This window comes from Mobula hypostoma, chromosome 16 (assembly GCF_963921235.1).
Source record: "Mobula hypostoma chromosome 16, sMobHyp1.1, whole genome shotgun sequence".
Taxonomy (NCBI): Eukaryota; Metazoa; Chordata; class Chondrichthyes; order Myliobatiformes; family Myliobatidae; genus Mobula; species Mobula hypostoma.
This window is the reverse complement of record NC_086112.1, coordinates 25562111-25586744: the sequence shown is the minus strand read 5'-3', so window position 1 is coordinate 25586744 and position 24634 is coordinate 25562111. Positions and strand designations below refer to the sequence as shown.

At 42.3% G+C, this 24634-nt stretch overlaps 1 protein-coding gene across 4 annotated transcripts in view; it reads left to right on the top strand.

The window, feature by feature from the left end:
- The window catches only part of trim36 (tripartite motif containing 36), a 121163-nt gene that overhangs the window by 61288 nt on the left and 35241 nt on the right, over positions 1-24634 (top strand). For 3 of the 4 annotated variants that reach the window (XM_063068659.1, XM_063068661.1, XM_063068660.1), the window contains 3 exons: positions 3669-3922; positions 15150-15271; positions 23864-23914. In XM_063068659.1, coding sequence (XP_062924729.1) covers positions 3669-3922; positions 15150-15271; positions 23864-23914 — 427 coding nt within the window. The remainder of the gene's footprint in view (positions 1-3668; positions 3923-15149; positions 15272-23863; positions 23915-24634) is intronic. The other variant, XM_063068662.1, reaches the window with a different exon arrangement.

Genomic DNA, 24634 nt, shown 5'->3' with positions numbered 1-24634 from the left:
GTAATAAATCAGCCAAGATGGAATTGCAGAGCAGACTCTGTGGGCCAAATTCTACACCTATGTCATATGGCCTTGTGGTCTAAGTCCATTTTCCCCTCACTGATTCGTGTGATTCAGATTTGGAAAGTTCTTTGAAGAACAGTAAACGAAGATAGGCGGGGCTGTCATTGGCTTTGTTAATGTTCGAATATCCCAATCAGTTTGAACCATTGATTTGACCTTGGTTTTAATTGATATTGATCAGTTTTTGTTATTGGTAAGTTACTCTGGGCTGATTATTAGTATAGATTGACTCATCCTTACCTCACCGGCTAAAGCTAATAGTCTTATAAATAAACCGATAAACTTTAAATGATAAGTGCGTCCCTGTTCTCAGAATTGTGTACCATCTGATGTGTGTGCACGTTCCCTTCTCCACTCTCCGCCCCTTGGCTCAACAATGTGAGCACCATCCATCACTGACAGGCTTGATGAAAATAATCTGTGAATTTGTAATGATGTTATTTATGAAATAGAATTGATGGGACTGATATAACCTACTAACTAGCTACTTCTCACCTGAGAAAGATGAGGCTTGTGGTTTCATTCAACTGGGGAGGGAGGAGGAGGAAGGGTCACCATTGTTCTGGTCATCTCATTATAGGAAGGATGTGGGAGCTCTAGAGATGGTGTGGAGGAGATTTACCTGGATTAGAGAACATGTTTAATGAGGAAAGGTTGAGTGAGCTAGAGCATTTCTTACTGGAGCGAAGGAGGATGAGAGGCGACTTGGTAGAGGTGTATAAAATTATGAGAGGCATAGATAGCTAGCACCTTCTTTTTCTCCAGAGACACAATGGCCAACACCAAAGGACATTACAAAAGGTGAATGGAGGAAACTATAGGGGGGATATCGGGGTAAGTTTTTTTTGTATAGAGTGGTGGGTGTGTGATACACACTGCCGGGAGTGCTGATAGAGGCTGATACAATAGGGACATTTAAGACAGGCACATGGACGTAAGGAAAATGCAGGGTGATGGGCTATGTAGGAGGCAAGAGTTTGATCACAGAGTAGGTTCATGTAGATGGGCCGAAGGGCCTGTACTGTGCCGTACTATTCTATGTTCTATTGATTTCCCAGGTTCACCCAAATGCAATTTTCAGGAAAGCTTTTAAATGACTGCCTGCCTACCTGTTTTCCGCTAAAGCAAATAGTCATTCTTCACTGGTAGATGCATGTTTCCAAGTCCGAAGTCTCCAGGTTCAAATCGAACTCCGGAAGTGCATTGGTAATGTAACACTTCACAGTGCCTGCGATTGGGGTCTGTCTCCCACTGCTGTCTGTAAGGAGTTTGTACCTTCTCCTCGTGACTTCATGGATTTCCCCTGGGGGCACTCCAGTTTCCTCCCACCTTCCAAAGATGTACAAGTTAGGAATTTGCGAGCCTGCTATGTTGGTGCCAGAAGCATGGTGGCATATGTAGGCTGCCCCCAGCACATCCTTGCACTGTGTTGGTCAATGGAAACAACACATTTCACTCTATATTTTGACGTGCATATGAAAAATAAAATTAATCTTCCAGAATTCTAAATGAACAGTGCAGAGGAGGGTTGCTCATGATGCAGCCTATTCTATAAGAGTTAAGCGGAGTTCTCTGCTTTCACTGGCTGAAATTAAAGGTCCTGCAGAACAAGGGATCTTTACCTGGTGGCCTGGCTAACATTTATCTCTCACAGAACTTTACTGAAAGAAGGTGATTATCTCCTCACACAACAGTTTAAGGAAGCTTGCTGAGCGCATGCTGACTGCTCTACCTCTAATCTGCAAAAATGGCTGCATTTCAAACTGCTTCACTGACTGCAGGTTGAGAGGTGTGAAGTAAACAGGGAATCTCTTCTCCTTTGCATCTCTCTCTCTCAGCTGCAGCTTTCTAATTGCATTTATTTTTAGGCGCATGGGTGGGAGAGGTATGGAGGGAGGGCTACGGTCGGGGTACAGGTAGATGGACGAGGCAGAAAACCAGGCCAGCAGGAACTAGAAGAGCCAAAGGGCCTGTTACTTTGTAGTGGTGATTGAGTCATAAAATACAACAGCACAGAAACAGGCCCTTCAGCCCATCAAGTCTGTGCTGATCTGCTACTCTGCCTAGTCCCATCAACTCGCACCTGGAACACAGCCCTCCGTACTTCTCCCACCCATGTACAAATCCAAACTTCTCTTATCCACATCCAGCTCTTCCACTGACAGCTGGTTCCACACTCACACCACCTTCTGAGTGAAGAAGTTTTCCCCCTGGTTCCCCTTAACTTTTTCACCTTTCTCCCTTAACCTATGACCTCTAGTTCTAGTCTTGCCCAACATAAGTACGTTGGAAAGAAATCTACTTGTGTTTACCTTATCTGTACACCTCATAATTTTGTAAATAATCTATTAATTATATGATCTGTGGCTTTATACATTTAAACTATTCGCAGTGGTGCCCAGCAAATCCCGAAGCGGGTGGATGGAAATTGTTCCAACAAGACTGATGAAATGTGTGAAGTCAGTGAGAATGAAAACATGAAATAAGTCTGAAGATGCTTGAGTTGCTCAGCAAACTGGCCAATGTCCGTTGAGAGAGGGGGGTAGAGAGAGCATTTTATTCTAACAATTTTCCATTAGAACTAGAATGTTCTCTCTCTCTCTCTACAAATGTTACCTGACCTGTTGAGTTACTCCAGCACTTGGTGTCTGATTTCAGATATCCTGCATCAGCGGTATTTTATTTCTGGGAAGAAGAGGTGTTACAATGGTTAGTTAATATGATATGGCCTGTCATACACCACCAGCAAAAATGTAAAAATTACCCATATTTCTAGAGCAACACACACAAAATGCTGGAGGAACTCAGCAGGCCAGGCAGCATCTATGGACATGAATAAGATCAGGCTGAGGCCCTTCTTCAGGACTGGAAAGGAAGGGGAAGACACCAGAATAAAAAGTTGGGGCGGGGGGCAGAGGAAAGAGGTTAGGTGGAAGGTGATAGATGAAACCAGGTCGGTTGTAAAGGTCAAGGGCTGGAGAAGAAGGAATCTGATAGGAGAGGCGGGTGGACCATGGGAGAAAGGGAAGGAGGAGGCGACCCAGGGGGAACTGATAGGCAGGTGAGAAGAGGCAAAAGGTCAGAGTGGGAAAATTATCGACATTCAGCAGCAACATATTAAGGAGACGGAAATCTTCCTGAAAATTTTTAGATAAAGCATTTGATATGATGATAAGAATGATAGCTTAATCTAATTGTTTTTAAATAGAGTCATGTGCTCAGGATGCTGTTTTGAAGTGACAGATTAGCCTGTGAAAGGGGAGGGAAGTGTTAGTAAATTCCTCACTAATAAACGTGAGTAAGTAATTGGGTTAATTACCCTTGAAGGGATGCACCTGGTGCTGGGTCAGACATGCCAAGCAGTGACACTGCTGGTCAAAAGCTCTTGGCTAATTGAGTGCAGAGAGCAAGACTGACCGAGCAGAAGCTCAAATCAAGAGAATATTGTGGCTGGTGAAACAAAATTCAGATGTGGTAAGGTTTTAATCCATGTCCTGATGACAATCAAATACAGGATGACTAAATTGTATGTATGGATGGGGCAAATTAGATGAATTGTGGTGTGAAGGGGCAACCTTTTCACTTGTAATTTCCTTTCATTTCAGAGGAATGGAGAAAAGTCAAAAAGAGAAGCGACTGATTTGATTGACAGGCTCTGCAGCATCTTGGAGCAGCGCAAAATGAAGCTCATCGAGTCGATTGAGGAGAGCCAAAGCTCAAAGCTGGAGAGATTGCATTACCAGATGGATGAATATCAGGGAATGTTGGAAAATAGCGGACTGGTGGGTTATGCCCAAGAAGTTCTGAAGGAAACAGACCAATCCTGCTTCGTGCAGACGGCAAAGCAGCTGCACACGAGGTAGGTCCACTAAAGTTATTTTCTATAGCTCACAGAAGTTCAAAGTAAGTTTATTATCAATGTACATATACATAGCCATATACTACCTGAGATTCATTTTCTTGCAGGTGTTGACAGGAAAATAAAGAAATGCAATACATTTTTTTTGTAATTTATTTTTTATTGATGTTCATCACAAACATTTCCATAAGATGTATTTCAGATATTGTACATATATATCATATAATCATATTTGCCACAAATCTCCACATAGTATTTATCTGAGACATACACCTATAGAAAAGAAAGGAAAGAAAGAACAAGCAAAAGGAGAAAACTATGTACAAGTAGGGAGTGATCTTTTATTTACAACATATTGATTTGTGAGAATAAAATCAGGCCTATGAGGTGTTATGTAGTTGAATCATTTTTCCCAGTATGAATCAAATTGTTCCAACTTATGATTAACAGATGCTGTTATCTTCTCCATTTTGTAAATGTCCATTGTAATTTCCATCCATACATTTAAAGTTGGGCTCTCCTGTGATAACCATTTCCTGGTAAGGGTCTTTTTACCAGCCATCAGCAGTATATTCATTAAATATTTATCTCTTCTCAACCATTCTTGAGGTATATACCCAAAATATATGGTCTTACTTTCTAAGGGTATTTCACATTTAAAGATGTCTTGTAGGGCATTGTGTATTCCACTCCAATAGTCTTTGATAATGGGGCATTCCCAGAAAATATGATAATGGTTTGCATTTTGATTTCCACAATTTCTCCAGCAAACAGGGAGGTTACTATCATAATGGGATTTCTGAGAAGGTGTAATAAAATATCTTATCAAGTTTTTCCATCCAAACTCCCTCCATTTCTGTGAACTGGTACACTTCCATTGATACCTCCATATTATTGTCCATTCTTCCTCAGATATAATTATCCCTCCTTCCTTCTCCTATTTTGTTTTAATGTATGAAGTCGAATGTGTTTTAAGATTTGAGAAACACTTATAAATGGAAAAAAATAAAAAGGACTGACAACCAATGTGCAAAGGGAGGCAAATCATGAAAGTAATAAAAAAAATAGTAAATAATACTGAGTAAAAATATTGTCTTATCAGAGGGTCAGTGTGGTAATGTAAAGCTATTACTGTGCCAGCAACCCAGGTTTAATTCCATCGCTGTCTGTAAGGAGTTTGAAGGTTCTCCCTATGTCTATGTGGGTTTCCTCCCAAATTACAAAAACGTTGGGGTTACCAGGTTATTGGTCACATAGCTATAATTGCCTGCTGTTGGTGACCAACATTGAGGTCGAATCGTTCGGACAGAGATGGCGCTCAGTACTCGGTGTCGGAGAGCTGATTCAGAGGCTCGAAGTTTTCGGATGACTCAGAGTCAGACCACAGTCAGGTTTAGCAGGGAGAGTTTTTCTTCCTTCTCCCATCTGCGTGAGATGTGGGACATTTGAGAGACTTTGAACTTTTACTGTGCTCATGGATCTCTTCATCAAGTTATGGTATTGTTGCACTGTTGTAATTGTATGTTATAATTATGTGGTTTTGTCAGTTTTTTTTCAGTCTTGGTCTGTCCTGTGTTTTGTGATATCACACCAGAGGAAATATTGTATCATTTCTTAATGCATGCATTACTAAATGACAATAAAAGAGGACTGTGTGTCTTCATAATCTAAAATTGGGCAGTGCAGGCCCATTGGGTTGGAAGAGCCTGTCACAGTGCTGTATCTCTAAATAATTTAAATATTTTTTGAGAAGAGGAAAACTAAGCTGTACTCTCAACTTTGGCAGTATATGTAGAAACTCCCAAAATCATCTCAGAGCATCTTTTTATGGGAAAAAAAAACATACTCTGGGACAATTCAGGCTTATTCTACATACTCTAACAATGTAACACACACAAAATGCTGGAGGAACTCAGCAGGTCAGGCAGCATCTATGGAAATGATTAACCTGTCGATGTTTTGGTTCGAGACCTTCTTCAGGACTGGAAAGGCAGGGGGTTGATGCCAGAATAAAAAGGTATAGGGAGGGGAAGGAGGCTAGCTAGATGGTGATAGGTAAAGCCAGGTGGGTGGGAAAGGTAAAGGGATGGAGAAGAAGGAATCTGATGGGAGAGGAGAGTGGACCATCGGAGAAAAGGAAAGAGGGGGACACGGGGGAAGTGATAGACAGGCGAGAAGAAGTGATAGGCAGGTCCAGAATGTTGACCGTACTCGTTTCCTAGATGCTACTGGGCCTGCTGAGTTTCTCCAGCATTTTGTGTGATTTTTTCAGATATCCAGCATCTGCAGATTTTCTCTTGTTTGTGAGAAGTAAAAGGCCAGAGATGGGAATAGAAGAAGGGAGAGGGAGGAAGAGGAAGAAATCAATATTCATGCTATCAGGTCGGAGGCTACCTGGAGAAGTTATGAGGTACTATGAACCTGGGAGTGGCCTCATCTTGACACAAGGGGAGGCCAGGGACTGACATGTCAGAACATTACTCTACCAAGGTAGTATAATTTTGTTAAAAGGCTGAGGATTGATGAGTTATTCCAACTTCTATTGCATCAATATCTGCCTAGATTTTCTTCCAAACTTTAAATAATAGTTACATGAAGTAAATCCCAAATGCCTCTCTCAATACGTTTCAAATGCATGGAGATCCATTAAACTGGAAGAGCTGAGTTGTAGAGCAAATTGAACTTGCGGCAATGGAGTGAACCTTTCCTCGGACCTTGTTTGAAATCTTTCCAGTGCATTTGTTGAGAAACTTTTGATATAGGATGATCAATAAATTTAGTCCGAAGACTTCGGAATCAGAATCAAATTTACTATTGCTGAAATATGTCATGAAATTTGTTGGTTTGTGGCACCGGTACTGTGCAAGACGCAGAAGTGACTTGAGTTACAAAATCAATGAAATGGTGCAAAAAGATGAATAGTAAGATGGCAGAGTGGAGAAAGATGTCCTTAAAACACTGAGTGCGGGTCATCATGGTAGTAGCCTGTAGAGGGCATGTCCTGGACGGTGAGGGCTGACCACTGCCTGGACACAGGGCAAATACCTGGAGATGGAGCTTGCAATCTGTTTATGGCCAGCTTTGAGTGGATATGTCACCGGCATGTGGGAAGTCGCCAGAGACTCCACCCAGAGCTGCCGTCTCTGCTCAGTTTTGCATAACCAGTGTCACCTGCCCAGCAAATGCAGAGCCACTGCTCTGAGCAGCCTGCTGTAAACTGCTCAGTGTCATATTTCATTCTACTGAATCCAATTTATGGATGACTTCCTGCCATCTGACTCCACTCCATCTGCAGAAGTAGTTTAAAATGCACCGGGGGTGACGGGCAGTGGTAGTGAGCACGTTCAGTGATGGGTAGGAATAACTGCTTTCTAAATTAGAAATGCCAGCTATCAAGCTACTTGGATGTTGAGAGGTGGCGAATTTAGTCAAAAAGAAAAGTGGTGTTTGTCTGTAAAGTTTAGGAAGGTAAAATCAAACGGAGCCCTGTGACAATTATAACATAGCCAGAAAACAACTGAAGAAGAGAATTAGGAAAGCCAGAAGGGGCAGCTTGGCAAGTAGATTAAAGGAATCCCTAGGCATACTGTACATACGTCAAGAGCAAGAGGATAGCAAAGGAGGAGGTATGACCACTGAAGGATAAAGGAGGGATCTTGTGATTTTAGGCAGAGGATGTGGGTGAGGTCCTAATTGAGAACTTCACATCAGTATTAACTAAGGAGGAGAGGGAGATCAATGTAGAACATACCAATGTGTTAGAGCTTTACAAAATAAAAAAGAAAGTAGTGTTGATTCTCTTAAAGCACATTCCAATGGATAAGTTCCCAGGACCTGATTGGCTACGCCCTAGGTTACTGGAGCAGGCAAGAGGTGAGATTGCTGGGGCCTTGACCAATATTGTCATGTCGCCTCCAGCTAGGTGAGCCCTGAAGGATTGGTGAATAGCTAATGTTATCCAAGAAGGAAAATAGGAATAATCCTAGAAACTATAGACTGGTGAGTCTCATGTTAGTAGTAACTAACTTGATTGAACTTTCTGAAAGGGTGAAAAGGTAATTGATGAAGGTAGGGCTGTGGACTTTTTCTACATGGAGAATGACCCTGATCTCCATTGTAAAACCAGTAAAGGCACATTTATGGAATTAATTCGAGACTACATAGAAGCCATAGATCTTAGTGAGAACCAAGTACCCAGTTTTAAGAGGAGCTGCGTGGTAAGTAGCCCAGTCCACCATAAGTCCACCTCTTCCTTTCATTCAGTCTATCATTACAGTGTGTTGCTTCAGGAAGGCTTGTAGGACTGCCATCTGTTCCACTTCCTATTCTCTCTTCTCCCTCTGGGAGAAAATGTGGGAGTTTGAAAGACCAGACTGATAACAGGCTTCTTTCCCACTGTTGTCAGACTCCTGAGCCAATCTCCTTGTCCATATTCCCTTCTCAATGGTGCTGCCACATTCTCACACTCCTAACTCCACCTCTCTGGGATTCCACTGTTGTCACTTTTTATTTTTGTACTGCTTCAGATTACATTGCAATCTTTGCCCCATTCTGCTGTCCTGTGCTTACTGTTGTATTTATCACGACTAAGGAATTTTATTGCAATGTGGTGTGCATGATAGTAATCTAATCTAATCTGTTCATTTTAAGTGTTGGACCTTGAAATAGCTTTCTCCGTGGGGAAAGAGGGTTAAGTGGTTTATTATTATGTGTAGTGAGATACAGTGAGGAACTTCGTCATGCATATCACCCATACAGATCATTCCAAAGCGCAAGTACGTCGAAGTAGTACAAAGGGAAAAGCAATGACAGAATGCAGAATATTACGTTACAGAGAAAATGTAGTGCTGTTGGACAAACAAAGCACAAGGGCAATGGTGAGGTAGATTGAACAGACATCCCACCTCTCCTGGAAGTTCCGGGAGTCTCCCGCATATCAATAGTGGCTCCCTGATGCCCGGAAATTATATACAATATCCCGGAAATAGATTTTTTTGAGAAAGAGAGGGAGAGCGAGCATCCTGATTGGTCTCTCTTTGTGCTAAGAGTGGTCCCCAACCACTGGGCTGTGAGGAAACGATATGAGCCAGCTGCACCTTTCCTCACTCCCTGTTACGCCCACTGTTGAATTTGAACGCACATGAGGTCATTACGCACGGGTCATCCATGTCAGCGCGGGAAGAAGATCAACTCCTCGAGCTTGCAAATGACGGCGGGCTGAAAAGTATGTTTGACATAACATCTCTGCCGGCATTCCGGATCAAAGTCGAGGCTTAATATCCTGAGATAGCCACGGAAACACTGAAAACGTTGCTTCCATTTCCAACATATCTCTGTGAACCAGGCTTTTCTGCAATGAATGCAACGAAAACTAAATTGCGGAATAGACTGGACATAAGGAACTCCCTTCGAGTATCGCTGTCTCCCATCACCCCTTGATGGCACCGTCTTGTTGCAGGAGAACAAGCTCAGGGCTCCCACTGATTCAGCAATATTGGTGTGTTGCAATGATTTTATATGTTCATACAAGGAAAATATGCGCTGTGTGTTTAATATTAAATTCGTTGGATAAACCCATTTAGAAACAAAATTGAGTGTATTACCACTCGTAAGTGACTTGTAGTTGACTTATCACCTATATTCCGGTCGTGATTAACACCCCCCACCGCCCCGGTCGGCCAGTCTGCAAGAATATTGTCAATATTAAACCGGTCTGCGGTGCAAAATATGTTGGGGACCCCTGCTAAGTAGACCTATCAGTTTTCTGTGGGCGGGCTTTACAATCGACCTCAACAATAATGACAGTGTTGCTCGCTGCACTATTTGCAACAGTGACTTTTCTATTGCCCATGGTGGGTTAAAATGTAAAAGACATGTTGAGGTAAGTTTAACAGGGGTCATTTGTTCATTAGCATAGTTAACGTTATTTAAACTAGCTGGCTGGCTGCCAAGGAGCTATGCTATTGATGTCCTACGTGATGAGGCCAAACTCCCTGCAGACTTGCTTGAAGTTGTAATAGAATAAACATGATAATATAAGTACATATTTTAATGTCACATTTTCTGCATATACCCAACTTGGTAAACAAAATCACTAAACAAAGTATTACATACACACTTGGAGGTCGACCGGAGGGAAGGTGGGGATATGGGGTTGCGGGGGTGGGGGGCAGGGGTGCTACCACCCTGAAATGAGTGTTTGCAGGGTGGGATATCTGGATTGAGAGATCAAGCGTTCATCTTGATCATATAAGAGGTCCGCTCAAGAATCTTATAACAGCAGAACAGAAGCTAGTGGTGCATGTCTCCAAGCATTTGTATCCTGTGTCTGATGGAAGGAGGGAGGAGAGAGACTGACCAGAGTCGGTGGGGGGTGGGGGGATCGTTAATTATGTTGATTGGTTTTCCTGAGAGTGGTAAGTGTAATTGGGAGGGGAATCTGCATTTTCTGATGGACTGAGATGGTTCACAACTTTCTCCAATTTCCTATGGTTTTGGACAGAGCTGTTGCTGTACCAAACTGTGAAGCATCTTGATAAAATACTCTCTATTGTGCACCTATAAAAATTGTTGATGGTCAAACTGGACATGCTGCAAATTCCTTAGCCTTCTGAGGAAACAGGGGTGTTGGTATGCTTTCTTTGTCATAGTGTCAGTGTGACTGGACCAGGACAAGCTATTGGTGTTACTTACATCTAGGTACAAGAAGCATTTAACAATCACCACCTCAGCACAAACAATACATAAATGGGAATGTACTCCACCCTGCTTCCTGAGATTAATGGCCAGCTCTCTTTTGCTGACATTGAGGGAAAGGTTAGTGAAAGTACTGTAGTATGTTCCATGGGTAAATGGTGACTGCCTTTGTATCAAACTGGCATCATTGAAAATTACACTGTAGATGATGTTTGCATGTCAGATTCCTGTTAGCACCATTTGGAGGAATTCTTTGATGGAATAAAGGTTCGAGTTAGAATGAACCCCATACATTATAATCCAGTAATGAACAGAAATCTGATCCATCACTGCTGAATCCATCAGCACATTCTGTAATTGACTTTCCCAAGGTGCTATGGGCCTCATACTTGTGTCCATGTTGTACCACTGGCCATTTTGTTTCGTAAACTTATGGGTAATCCTTTGTTTAGTATTAGTTTTAATGAACTAATTTTTAGTTACTAAAGATTGAATCTTAAAGTTTTACTCACAGTGGTCCAAGGAAGCATAATTGTTCTATATTTGATAGTAATATGGCTTTCATTAAAAAACGGCATTACGGACAGCAGCAGGAGAAGGTTACCTGTCCCTTCAACAATCAAGGTTGAAGATTGTTTATTGTCATTCTTCAGTACACAAGTATAAAGGAAAACCATGATCCTTACTCTAGATCCAATGCAGCATTAAAAAGAAACACAATATATAAATACATGTACAGCGAGGGTGCTTAAGACCTTTGCACAGTACTATATTTGTCAACGTGGAGCAGAGAGCGAATTTTTAAATCTGGCGCAAGCGAAGGATTTTGGGAATGCCAAGGGTGGAGGTTAGGAGGGGGCGTGAGACGGCTGGCAGAGGAGTGCCAGGGGTGGAAGTGGCACGGGTGCTGACACACCTACGCCTGAGACACTGGACAAGGCCATTTGATTCCAAACAATGGGTTTATTGATCATTGCAGAATGTCTCTCTGGTGTTTCCCACTCCCTTCCCTCCCACTTTGCTTTCCCCAACCATTATTACCCTCTTCCTGCCCCCTTCCAACTGTCAGTCCACAATAGAGACCCATATCAGCATTAGGCTTATCATCACTCACATCGACCATGATTTTTATTTTGCGGCAGCAACACAGTGCAATATACTACAGTACAGTGCAAAAGTCTTAGGCACACTCTCTGTGTGGAAAACTTACCCCTAACAGCCCCTCTGTACCTACTTCCAAGCACCTTAAAACTATGCCCCTCGTGTTAGCCATTTCAGCCCTGGGAAAAATAAAGGCTAATTTATTATTCTCTCTCAACCCCATTCTGTGCCTTCTCTCCATAACTGTTGACACTCCTATTGTTCAAGAAATTAGCAACCTATGCTTTAAAAATGCCCAATGTCTTGGCCTTTACAGCTGTCTGTGGTAAAGAATTCCACCGATTCACCACCCTCAGGCTAAAGAAATTCCTCCTCATCTCTGTTCTAATGGAGACATCCTTTTATTCTGAGGCTGTGTCCTCTGGTTCTAGACTCGCTGCTAATGAACAACTTCTCCATGTCCACTCTGTCTAGGCTTCTCAATATTTGGTAGGTTTTTCAATGAGATTTGCCCCCTTATCTTTCAGAACTTCAACAGATACAGGCCAAGAGCCATCAAATACTGCTCATATGTTAACCCTTTTCATCCCTGTGATTATTCTTGTAAACCTCTACAGGACCATCTCCAATGTCAGGACAACTTTCCTTAGCTATGGGGCCCAGAACTGCTCACAATACTCCAAATGTGGTCAGACCAATATCTTATCAAGCTTCACCATTACATTCTTGCTTTTATATTCCAGCCCTCTCGAAATGAATGCTAATATTGACTCAACCTGCAAGTTAACCTGCACTCGGAACTCCAAGTTCCTTTACACCTCTGATTTTTGAATTCTCCTCCCATTTAGAAGTACATTTTAATCCTTCTTCCGAAGTGCATGACTCTGCACTTCCCTACTCTGTATTCCATCTGCCACTTCTTTGTTCATTCTCCCAACTTGTCCAAGTCCTTTTACAGATTCCCTGCTTCCTCAGCACTACCTGCCCCTCCAATTTACCTTTGTATCATCTGCAAATTTGGCCACAATGCCAACAATTCCATCATCCAGATCATTAACATACAACATGAAGAGTAACAGACCCAACACCACTAGTCACCTGTCTGGCTGACTTGTCTAACTTTAGACTTCTCAGCGCCTCCCAAGCACCTCCTCGTTAGTAATAGTGACTACACTCACCTCTGCCCTCTGACTCTTGGGAATTTCTGGCATGTTGCTAGTATCTGCCACATGAAAGAATGACTCAAAAATTCTCATTCAGTTCTGTAAGGAAGGAGTTAAGTTTGATTCCTCCTTGCTATATGCTACAGTAAAATAGAAGTCTGAAACACAACATTGTATCAGCTTGAAATGTGGTGAAGATCTGTTCTTCCCCTTAGACCAATGTTTCATCGCTATTTTGAATGGCTATGTTTTCCTCCTTGCACGCCTACTGTCAGTATTTATAAGTTGTGAATGTTGTGTAAGATAAAAAGGGGTTCTGAAATGTATAAAAAAGGTCAATCTCTTTGTGCAAGTGGGGAGTTTTCTCTTAGGCTGGGTCTCAGCTGGTGCTAAGAGTTGGGCATCAAGAGAGACAGAGAGAAAGGATGCCCGATCTGTATTTCCCTCTGGCATTGTACAGCTCAGCTTATTAAATGGATGACAAGCATTACTTTCTTTTCCTTTGTACTACTACCTCATTAATCATTTGCAACTTCTTTCTATATTATCTGCTTTATATAATTCTAATAAAGTGAATTCATGTGGCCTTTAACATTTGTGCATAATGGGTAAAACCCTCCCAGCCACTGAGCACACCTACATTAAACTTTGCCGTAGAAAAGCAGCATTCATCATCAAAGATCCTCACCTCCCAGACCATGCTCTTGCTGCTGCCATCAGGCAGAAGGTACAAGAGCCTCAGGACTCACACCACCAGGTTCAAGAACAATTACGACCCTTCAACCAGCAGGTTCTTGAACAAAAAAGGATAACTTCACTCAGCTATTGAGATGTTCCCACAACCAATGATCTCACTTTAAGGACCCCTTACCTTGCTATTTCATGCTGGCGTTATTTATTGCTGTTGTTGTCTTCTCTGCTCTTGTGCTTTCATTGATCCTGTTTACAGTTACTATTCTATAGATTTCTTGAGTACACTCGTATGAGAAAGAATCTCGGGGTTGTATGATAATAAATTTTCCCTTGAACTTTGAACACATAGAGTACCTCCATTGTTTGCAAATACCCCTTGCTGAATCAGGGAAGAACATATAATGAATTTTAAAACATTTTTGTTACAAGTTCTTCTGCCATTTCTTTGTTCACCATTACTACTACTTCCGTGTCTTTTTCCAGTAGTTCTGTGTTCACTCTTCGCTCTCTTTTAAACTTCCAGTATCTTGCTTGGATATTAGCTACCTTCTCTTCATAATTAATTTTTTCACCCCTGAGATGTCTGGGGTAAGTTTTTCACACAGAGTGGTGGGTGCGTGGAATGCACTGCCAGCAATGGTGGTAGAGGTGGATACAATAGGGTCTTTTCAGAGACTCTTAGATAGGTACATGGAATTTAGAAAAATAGAGGGCTATGCGCTGGGGAAATTCTAGGCAGTTTCTAGGGTAGATTACGTGGTTGGCACAACATTGTGGGCCTAAGGGCCTGTAATGTGCTGTGGATTTCTATGCTCTATGTTCTAATTGCTTTTTTAGTTACCTTCTGTTGGAGTTAGGATTAGAATTCATTTATTATTGTTTGTCTTACATACGGTTTATATGGAACAAATCATTCCACAGGGCACTGAGGTAGTTTAATAACAGAATGCAGAATAAAGTGTAACAGCTACAGAGAAAGTCAACGATAAGGTGCAAGATCATAATGAGGTCAAGATACTAAGGTACCATTAATAGTCTTGTAATAATGGGAATTGAATCTGGGTCATTGGTACTGTAAAGCATTATGCAAACTACTACACTACCATGCGGGTTCAGGTATTGGTTATTAAAAGCTTCCTAATCCTTCAGCTTCCAACTAGTTATTTAAAAATATTGTATATCCTCTCTTTTGCTGTTATGCCTGAAACCAGTCTAATGAATCTTCGTGGCAAGTAAATCCTTTCATAGGTAAGGAAACCAAAACTACACAATAGGATTTACTAGGTGCAGTCTCATTAAAGCTCTATACAATTTCAGTAAGCCTTAATTCCTTCAGTATTCAGATCCTCTCATAAATAGTATCAATGACACAGTAGAAAAATGCATTGTATGTTCCACAAATCTGGGCCTACTAACCTTTTGAGAAGAAGGAAAAGCTCTTTCTGTTTCTTTCTTTGTCATTGCTTTTGTGGTTCCACCTATCTTTGACAAGATTGTTCTTTTTCATTTGTCTTTTGTCCTCTTTGTCTGCATGAAGAAAAGACTCGATGACTGAGGCATTATTTGTGTTTCAGGATCCGAATGGCCACCGAATCACTGAAAACCTTCCAGCCAGCTGCAGAGCCCTCCTTCACAGAGTTCACTCTCGATGTGTCTAGAGAGGAGGATCTGCTGAAAGAATTGTCTTTCTCAAATGGTGAGTATAAACTGTTCCTCGTGCCACCTCAGGGTATGTCCACTTGCTTATCAGTCCACAGACAAACTTTCTGCTCATTACTGCATTACTTTCTATGTCACTGCTGAAAAAGATTGCTGTCTACATCAGAAAGCCTTTCTTTCATTGCACAGTTTGTGAACGAAAACTGTGGCTTAGTCAAACTTAGCACTGGGTCAGCCAATGGTATATACCAGAAATTAAAAAAAAAAGACCATGTCTCCATTTTCTTGCCTTATTACAGAAATGAAAGCCTTTCCTTTTGCATCCAATGCCCTCGTGAAAGTATAAACCAGCCAGATGAACAGTAGACACAAGAGGTACTGCGGATGCTGGAAATCTAGAGCAATACACACAATGTGCTGGAGGAGCTCAGCAGGTCAGGCAGCATCTATAGATGAGAATAAACAGTCGACGTTTCGGGCCGCGACCTGTCATCGAGTCTCTGTGAAGGGTCTCAGCCTGAAACGTTGACTGTTTATTCCCATCTATAGATGCTGCCTGACCACATGACCAATAAAAATTCCTCTTCTTTCTTTGCCAAAGTACTGAAGTATGATTGGACCCATTTCCCATTCCGCCATCCTTCGAGCCAGTGAGTCAGCTGAGCTATTTATTTTAAATAGTAAACAGTTTTGAACTTTGTGCTGTTGATGATTAAAATACACACTACACAACCAGCAGACACAGGTGGAGGAAAAAATGTATAAAGAATTAGGAGAAAAACGTAAGTCATTCAGGTTTTGGTGAGGATAGAGATGTGATGTTTGCTTAGGAATTTCTTTAGCCAGAGGGTGTGAATCTGTGGAATTCATTGCCACAGACAGCTGTGGAAGTCGTCATTGGGTATATTTAACGTGGAAGTTGATTGGTTCTTGGTTGGTAAGGGTGTCAAAGGCTACAGGGAGAAGGCAGGAGGATGAGATAATAAATCAGCCACAGCGGAATGGGTCAGATAGTCTCCTATGTGTTATGGTCTCCTGGAAAGTTGGGAAGATCCATATAAGGGAAACTATGGAAACAACTTCTGTTTAAACTCTGATGCTAATGAAACACTCTGGTTCTATCGGCAGCCTAAGTCTAGGGGAGACAATCTCTGGCCCTGCCTAACGGGTGAGATTGAGGTGCGAACCCACCCCGAAACCCCCGTTTGTGTGGATGCTGCATGATTTGTTACCCTGTCACAAATCAGTACCATGAAATAACACACAGTACACCACATACAATTAAACTCAATCCCACGGTGTGTATGGAACCGGAGGAGATAGCAGAGGTACTTAAAATGAGTACTTAATGACCATTTCAGATCTGCCCCTCCCCCTCCCACTTTCAAATCTCTTACTATCTCTTCTTTCTGTTAGTCCTGACGAAGGGTTTTGGCCCAAAACTTCGACTGTACCTCTTCCTATAGATGCTGCCTGGCCTGCTGCGTTCACCAGCAATTTTTATGTGTGGTACTTAATGAATACTTTGCTTCAGTATTCACTACGGAAAAGGATTTGTGCATTGTAGGGATGACTTGCGGCAGATTGAAAAGCTTGAGCATGTAGATATTAAAAAAGAGGATGTGCTGGAGCTTTTGGAAAGTATCAGGTTGGATAAGTCACGGAGACCGGACGAGGTGTACCCTAGGCTAATGTGGGAGGCGAGGGAGGAGATTGCTGAGCCTCTGGCAATGATCTTTGCATCATCAATGGGGACGGGAGAGGTTCTGGACAATTGGAGGGTTGTGGATGCTGTTCCCTTATTCAAGAAAGGGAGTAGAGATAGCCCAGGAAATCATAGACCAGTAATTCTTTAGTGGTTGGTAAGTTGATGGAAAAGATCTTGAGAGGCAGGATTTATGAACATTTGGAGAGGCATAATATGATTAGGAATAGTCAGCATGGCTTTGTCAAAGGCAGGTCGTGCCTTACGAGCCTGATTGAATTTTTTGAGGATGTGACTAAACACAATGATGAAGGTAGAGCAGTAGATGTAGTGTATATGAATTTCAGCAAAGCATTTGATAAGGTACCCCATGCCAGGCTTATTGAGAAAGTAAAGAGACATGGGATCCAAGGGGACATTGCTTTGTGGATCCAGGACTGGCTTGCCCAGAAGGCAAAGAGTGGTTTTAGACGGGTCATATTCCGCATGGAGGTCGGTGAACAGTGGTGTGCCTCAGGGATCTGTTCTGGGACCCTTACTCCATGATTTTCATAAATGACTTGGATGAGAAAGTGGAGGGATGGGTTACCTGATAGAGGTTTATAAAATGATGAGAGGCATTGATCGTGTGGATAGTCAGAGGCTTTTTCCCAGGGCTAAGGTGGCTATCATGAGAGGACACAGTTTTAAGGTGCTTGGAAGAAGGTACAGAGGAGATGTCAGGGATAAGTTTTTTATGCAGAGATTAGTGAGTGCGTGGAATGGGCTGCCGGCAATGGTGGTGGAGGCAGATACGATAGGGTCTTTTAAGAGACTCCTGGATAGGTACATGGAGCTTGGAAAAATAGAGGGCTACGTGTAACCCTAGTAATTTCTAAAGTAAGTACATGTTTGGCGCAGAATTGTGGGCAGAAGGGCCTGTATTGTGCTGTAGGTTTTCTATGTATCTATGTAATTAAACAATTTAGCTTTATAATTCTTAATTTGAATAAAAGGGTTAGTAAAGAAAAAGCAAAAAAGAAAAGGGCCTATTTTAATGAAACAGTCTATTGTGCACAAGTTGGAGCTCACGGTTTCGCCTTCGCCAATCCTCCTTTGATCTCCCCGGTCTTTGTCGGATCATGGCCCCGTTCTGGGTCGAGTCCTACAACCTCGTCTGTCCGGCATCTTCTCCCTTCATCTCCCGCTGAAACAAAGACCCAGCTCACTCACACTCACACTCACACTCACACTCACACTCACACTCACACTCACACTCACACTCACACTCACACTCACACTCACACTCACACTCACACTCACACTCACACTCACACTCACACTCACACTCACACTCACACTCACACTCACACACACATGAACAACACACCCCTTCATTGGATGGCTTTGTGTTTGGCTTCATGCTTTTAAAGATCTATACTTTCTACGTACATGCACATTTCTTAAATTTGCAGCAAAAATAATACAATTTTAGAAATTGCTGAATGATGCTTCTAAGTACCTCGAAAGTGGTGGCTGGTATTTTCTCCTACTTAACATTGGGCAAGGTGAAGCGAAGGCTGTTTTTCCCACACCTACCTGACTGACCTACTGCTGAAGAGCAGGGTTACATTAAAAAGTGGAAAAATTATTGCAAGTCCTGAAAGAAAAAATCCTGGAGATACTGAGTGGGTGAGGCAGCAAGTAAAGAGAGAAACAAAATAAACTTTTCAGATGCAATAGTCTTTCATCAGATCTGCAGTAGCTCTAGCATTCACTGCTTCTGCTTGAGAGGTGGACAAGATGATAAGAAACAGAGAGTGGGTAAACATACTTCTTGCCAGGGAGGAATGACTAATAAAAAGGGTCATAGTTTGAAGGTCATTGGACGAGAGTATAGGGGGATGTCAGAGGTGAGTTCTTTTTCACACAGTGAGTGGTGGGTGAATGAAACACTGCCCAGGGTGGTGATGGAAACAGATACTTTATGGACATTTTAGAAACCCTTATTTAGATTAGATTAGATGATTGGATTAGATTAGATTATGAGGACACGCAGTCCTCTTTTATTGCCATTTAGTAATGCATACATTAAGAAATGATGCAATTTGTCCCTCCAGAATGATATCACAGAAACACAAGACAAACCAAGACTTAAAAAAAACTGCCAAAAACCACATAATTATAACATTTAGTTGCAACAGTGCAAAGCAATACTGTAATTTGATGAAGAACAGACCATGGGCATGGTTTTAAAAAAAAAAGTCTCAGTCTCTTGAAAGTCCCACCATCTCACGCAGACGGTTGAAGGGAGAAACTCTCCCTGCCATGAGCTTCCAGTGTCGCAAACTTGCCGCTGCAGCATCCTGGAAGCACCTGACCACAGTCCGACTTTGAGCCCATCCGAAAACTTAGAGCCTCCGACACCGAGCACCATCTCTGCCAAGCACTTCAACCCCGGCCCTGGCAACAGGCAATAGGCAAAGCCGAGGATCTGGGGCCTTCCCCGCCGGAGATTCTCGATCGCACAGTAGCAGCGGCAGCGAAGCAGGCATTTCAGAAGTTTCTCCAGATGTTCCTCTGTGCTTCTCATGGCTGTCTCCATCAAATCCGGATTGTGCACGGCCCCTATTTAACAAATATGATATCAATTCAGAGTGGCCGCGTGCGCTGTGTCGTGCCGCCATCTTCTTCTCCCCTCCTGAAGATGGATGAGAGAAAAATGGTGGGTTATGTAGGAATGAAGGGTTAGATTGATCTTAGGGTAGATGACAAGGTTACAGGGTCATAGAAAACTACAGCACCAAAGCAAGCCCTTTGGCCCATTGAGTTGATGTCGAACCATTTAAGCTGCCTACTTTCATCAACGTACACTGGATCATAGGCCTCCATACCTCCACCATCCACGTACTTATCCAAACTTCTCGTAAACATTGAAAGCAAACTCGTATGCACGACTTGCACTGGTAGCTAATTCCACACTCTCATGACCCTCTGAGTGAAGAAGTTTCCCTTGAACTTTTTACCTTTCACCCTTAACCCTCTAGTTGCAGTCCCACCCAACCTCTGGGGGAAAAAGCCTGCTTGCATTTATCCTATCTTTACCCCCTCTATCAAATCTCCTCTCAGATCGGCACAACATTGTAGGCTGGAGGACCTGTACCATACTGTAATGTTCTATTTAGGACCATATTGATTAAGGCTAACAGTGTTTGAGATTCCTCTGCCCTCTCAGAGTCTCTTAGGAAAGCCACAGTGGGCCTCAGACCCATTAAGAATTACCCATGAATAATTTACTCCATTTCAATATGATTTGCTGAGTTAATTTGTCAGAATGTTTTGGTTGTGACTGTAAAGGGACATTAGCTATAATTATTTAGTGACAGGGCCCCTACTGGTTCTGTCCATCTGGGAATAGGTCTTACACAGGCACCTTCAAACAAGACATCAAATTACAGTAACCTACCAACATCTGGGTCTGGGATAACCTGCTCTTATGGTGCCCACCTGGTTGCCAGTATAGATGCATTTATAGTCGCCTGCTTATGCTGCTGGCTGCCCGGGGCCTGCACACGGGAAGTGGGCATCAGCATAATCGAAGTAGTATTTAGGAGTTGCTACTGCTACACTTTGTAGTTCAGTGAATTCTACTTCGGTGAATCCATTCAAGTGTTTAGTTTCTGTGTATATCACAAGCTCCAGCCATAATGTAACATGTGAACTGTGTGTGTTTTACCACTTTGATCAATCAATCGGTGAGACGGCTTAAGTACAGGATATCCATCTGTCCTTTCCACTTGCTTCTATAGAGTCTCACTTCTACGAGTGGGTGATCAATTTGGGAAGTAAAAACATGGCTTAATGAACACTGCCAAAGAACCTACCAAAGCTGACTCCCAACGTCTGATCCAGTCCAAAGACGCTTTGCCTTAAATGATCCTAAATGATAGCAGTTGCAGTTGGAGTTGGAGCTCAAACTGCCCACAGTTCCTTTCCTCCCGACTGAATATGGCTCCATCTCACTCTGTTCAATCCATGTGAGTGGTGAGCCTGACTGCAGATGGGAAGCCAGCTGACACATTTTGGATATTTGCATTTAACTCTACATCTGGCCTTGCCTGATGTCACAGAGTGCCATTAGCATCACTGTCGGCTTGGCAGAAAATTGTGTGTCAAAGTGTTTCAGTGTCAGATTGAGAGCAATTCCTCTGCTTTGTACTTTAAGCTACAATGTAGTCATGTGGGAGGCCATCACACTAAATGATTTACCACCAGCGGGTATCACATATACATCAGAGATCAGATTCACTTCATCCATTGATCCAGGTGGAATCTGATCTCCTTCAGTGGTAGCAGGTCAGCTCATTAACAGAGTATCTGATCCACATTTATTGGTTAATTGGTACTTGATGAGGATAGAAGTTATTTCATTGCTACAATCCAGATAATTTAAGATCCCAGTTGTTCCAAACAACCAACACTGAGTATTTTTACTATGGTATAACTTTATGATCATCAGCCACACATTGCTACATTTAATCAATTAATTAATTTATTTATTGAGATACAACACAGACTAGGCCTTTCAGGCTCTTGGAGCCACACCACCCAGCACTCCCCCGATTTAATCGGGGGACAACTTAAAATGACCAATTAACCTACCAACCAGAACGTCTTTGGATTGTGAGCAGAAATCGAAGCACCTGGAGGAAACCCACACGGTCACGGAGAACATACAAACTCCTTACAGCGGCAAGAATTGAACCCGAGTCGCTTGTACTGTAAAGTGGAGTGCCATCCGCTATGCTAGCATGGAACCCACCAATCTCCCTCCCGGAACTTATCCTTGTAAGCAGAACAAGTGCTACACATGCCCTTACACTCACCACCATTCAGAGCCCCAGACAGTCCTTCCAGGTGAGGCGACACTTCACCTGTGAGTCGGCTGGGGTGATATACTGTGTCCGGTGCTGCCAATGGGGCCTTCTCTATATTGGCGAGACTCGAGGCAGACTGGGAGATCGTTTTGCTGAACTACTTGTGCTCTGTCCGCCAGAAAAAGCAGGATCTCCCAGTGGCCACACATTTTAATTCCCTGTCCCATTCCCATTCTGATATGTCTCTCCACAGCCTCCTCTACTGTCAAGATGAAGCCACACTCAGGTTGGAGGAACAACATCTTATATTCCATCTGGGTAGCCTCCAACCTGATGGCATGAACATTGACTTCTCTAACTTCCGCTAATGCCCCACCTCCCCCTCTTACCCCATCTGTTATTTATTTATGTACACACATTCTTTTTCTCTCTCTCTCCTTTTTCTCCCTCTGTCCCTCTCACTATACCCCTTGCCCATCCTCTGGGCTGTTCCCCCCCCCCTTTTCTTTCTCCCTAGGCCTCCTGTCCCTTGATCCTCTCATATCCCTTTTGCCAATCACCTGTCCAGCTCTTGGCTCCATCCCTCCCCCTCCTGTCTTCTCCTATCATTTTGGATCTCCCCCTCCCCCTCCCACTTTCAAATCTCTTACTAGCTCTTCTTTCAGTTAGTCCTGACGAAGGGTCTCGGCCTGAAACATCAACTGTACCTCTTCCTAGAGATGCAGCCTGACCTGCTGCGTTCACCAGCAACTTTTTTGTGTGTTGCTTGAAATTCCAGCGTCTTCAGATTTCCTCGTGTTAGCATGGAATTATTTCAGATTCAGAACAGAAATCCAATGGAATTGGAAGCTGCCCAGCAATTGTAGAACTACGGTGGTTACTTGGTTGGAAATATCAGCTGGGACAGACCCCAACACATTGACCCTGATTGGGCTCTTCAATGTACTGCACAGGATGAACTTTCCCCAATACTTTCAAGAGATTGGTGTTGATCTCAGTCTTTCCATTGGATTGGAAACAGCAAATAAGACATATCCTCTTAGTCGAGCAGTCGATGCAGTTAGTGGGAAAGACAGAACTTTGTACCTAGTGGCAAGTTTCTGATCCTTATTTTATCTTTTATGAGTTCAGATCTTCCCAAAATCTCTTAGAGTAGCTCAAGAATTCTTCCTATTAGGGGTATATTTCATTGCAGAGTATACGACTGCAAACTGAACTGCATTTGTCAGAAAATTGTTCATTCTGCTAACTTGTGTTCCAGACTCCAGCAAACCTTTCATTGTCGTCCAATATCTGCTGCTGCCTCTATTTGTCAGCAAACTCTAATGCCATTAACTTTATTCCAATATTTAAGGTGAAAATAGAGGATAATGCATCATGTAGCCTTCAATCCTTCAATCCACAGGTCAAGATTCCTTTATTAAAGCCCACATTCATTTATCCATCACTTTCCCTTCTGTCTCCTCTTGGTTTCATCTGATGATGAAATCACACAAAAGATTGGAGACAGGAGACTATTGGATAGGAAGCTCTGCCAATTCTCTGGCTCATTGTTTTACTTTCATACGCAATAATCAAATCACAAATCATTTAAATCTATTTGTATTAATTCGCTACTGTTTGGCATTCCACACTGCAAGTGAAGACTAAGCCTGAATCATGTGAAATAGAGATTATGAGTGGTAAATAATTCAAGCAAGCCACGTTGGAGTAACAATGTCCAACGTTCATTGTGAATCCTTATTGCCTTGTTAATATGAGGAATTGTGAATGTAGACTTGTCACATCTAATTATAGCCTCCCAGCAGTGGTGATGATAGAGTGCCACCACCAGACAGAGAATGGAATTACAGCAGTGAGGCACATTTTGTCCGGAGGGCCACTTTCACATCGAAATCACTTCTGAGGGCCCCTCACACAACGACCTCCTGAAAACTCCTTGCATTGTAATTATGACCTATGACCATGTTTTGTCATTGGACTCCTCGTGGAGTCTAGAGATGAAACGCTAATGTCCTGCTATTTCCCAGAGGAAATCTCTGTACTGAACCTGTGTTATTTATGATAGACCTTCCACAGGCTCAAAGACTCGTCTCACCGGGTGGCTGGTTAGCTTCAGGTAATTGCAGCTTTTTCTTTTGAAGTAATTCAGAATTTAAGTGTTTTCTAGATTTTTATAATTATTTATTTGAGTGCATTATTGATTTTGTTTAAGTTTTTAAATATTTTGATTAATTTTGAATGTATTTGATTCATTTTTTCAGTATTTGTGAATGACAGATGTTCAGGGGATTTCAAAACTTTGACAGCTGGTAAACCAGAGGTCGTAGTTGAGCCAACTATTGAAGTATTCCAGGACACTAAATCTCGGTCAAAATAATAGGATTTTCAATGAGGAGTCATAAAGTTTTTGACTGAAATGGTATCAAGTTCTTCATTGACATCTTCCCATCTACCTATATGGTTCATGCCTCACCCTGTGCACGTAGTTGGCTTTGATGTTTGGTCTGAAGTCGCCTCTGCAGGGCTCACAGTGTAGTCTCAACCAGACCAGTTTTTCATTCTTCATTGGAAGTAAATGCCACAAATAATATAAATGCATGCGCTACAAATAATATCACATCACATTATAAAAGCTACCAGTATTATAATGTACCACAAAGTAGTGTGTAATTATATTACCTTTCCTCTCTAGATTTACCTTACACTGCGAATATACCAAAAAAAACTGCAGACACTGGAAATCTGAAACAAAAATAGAAATTACTGGAAATACTTAGTTGGCCAGGTTGCAGCTGTGAGAAGAGAAATTAATATGCCAGGTCAAAGACCTTAATCA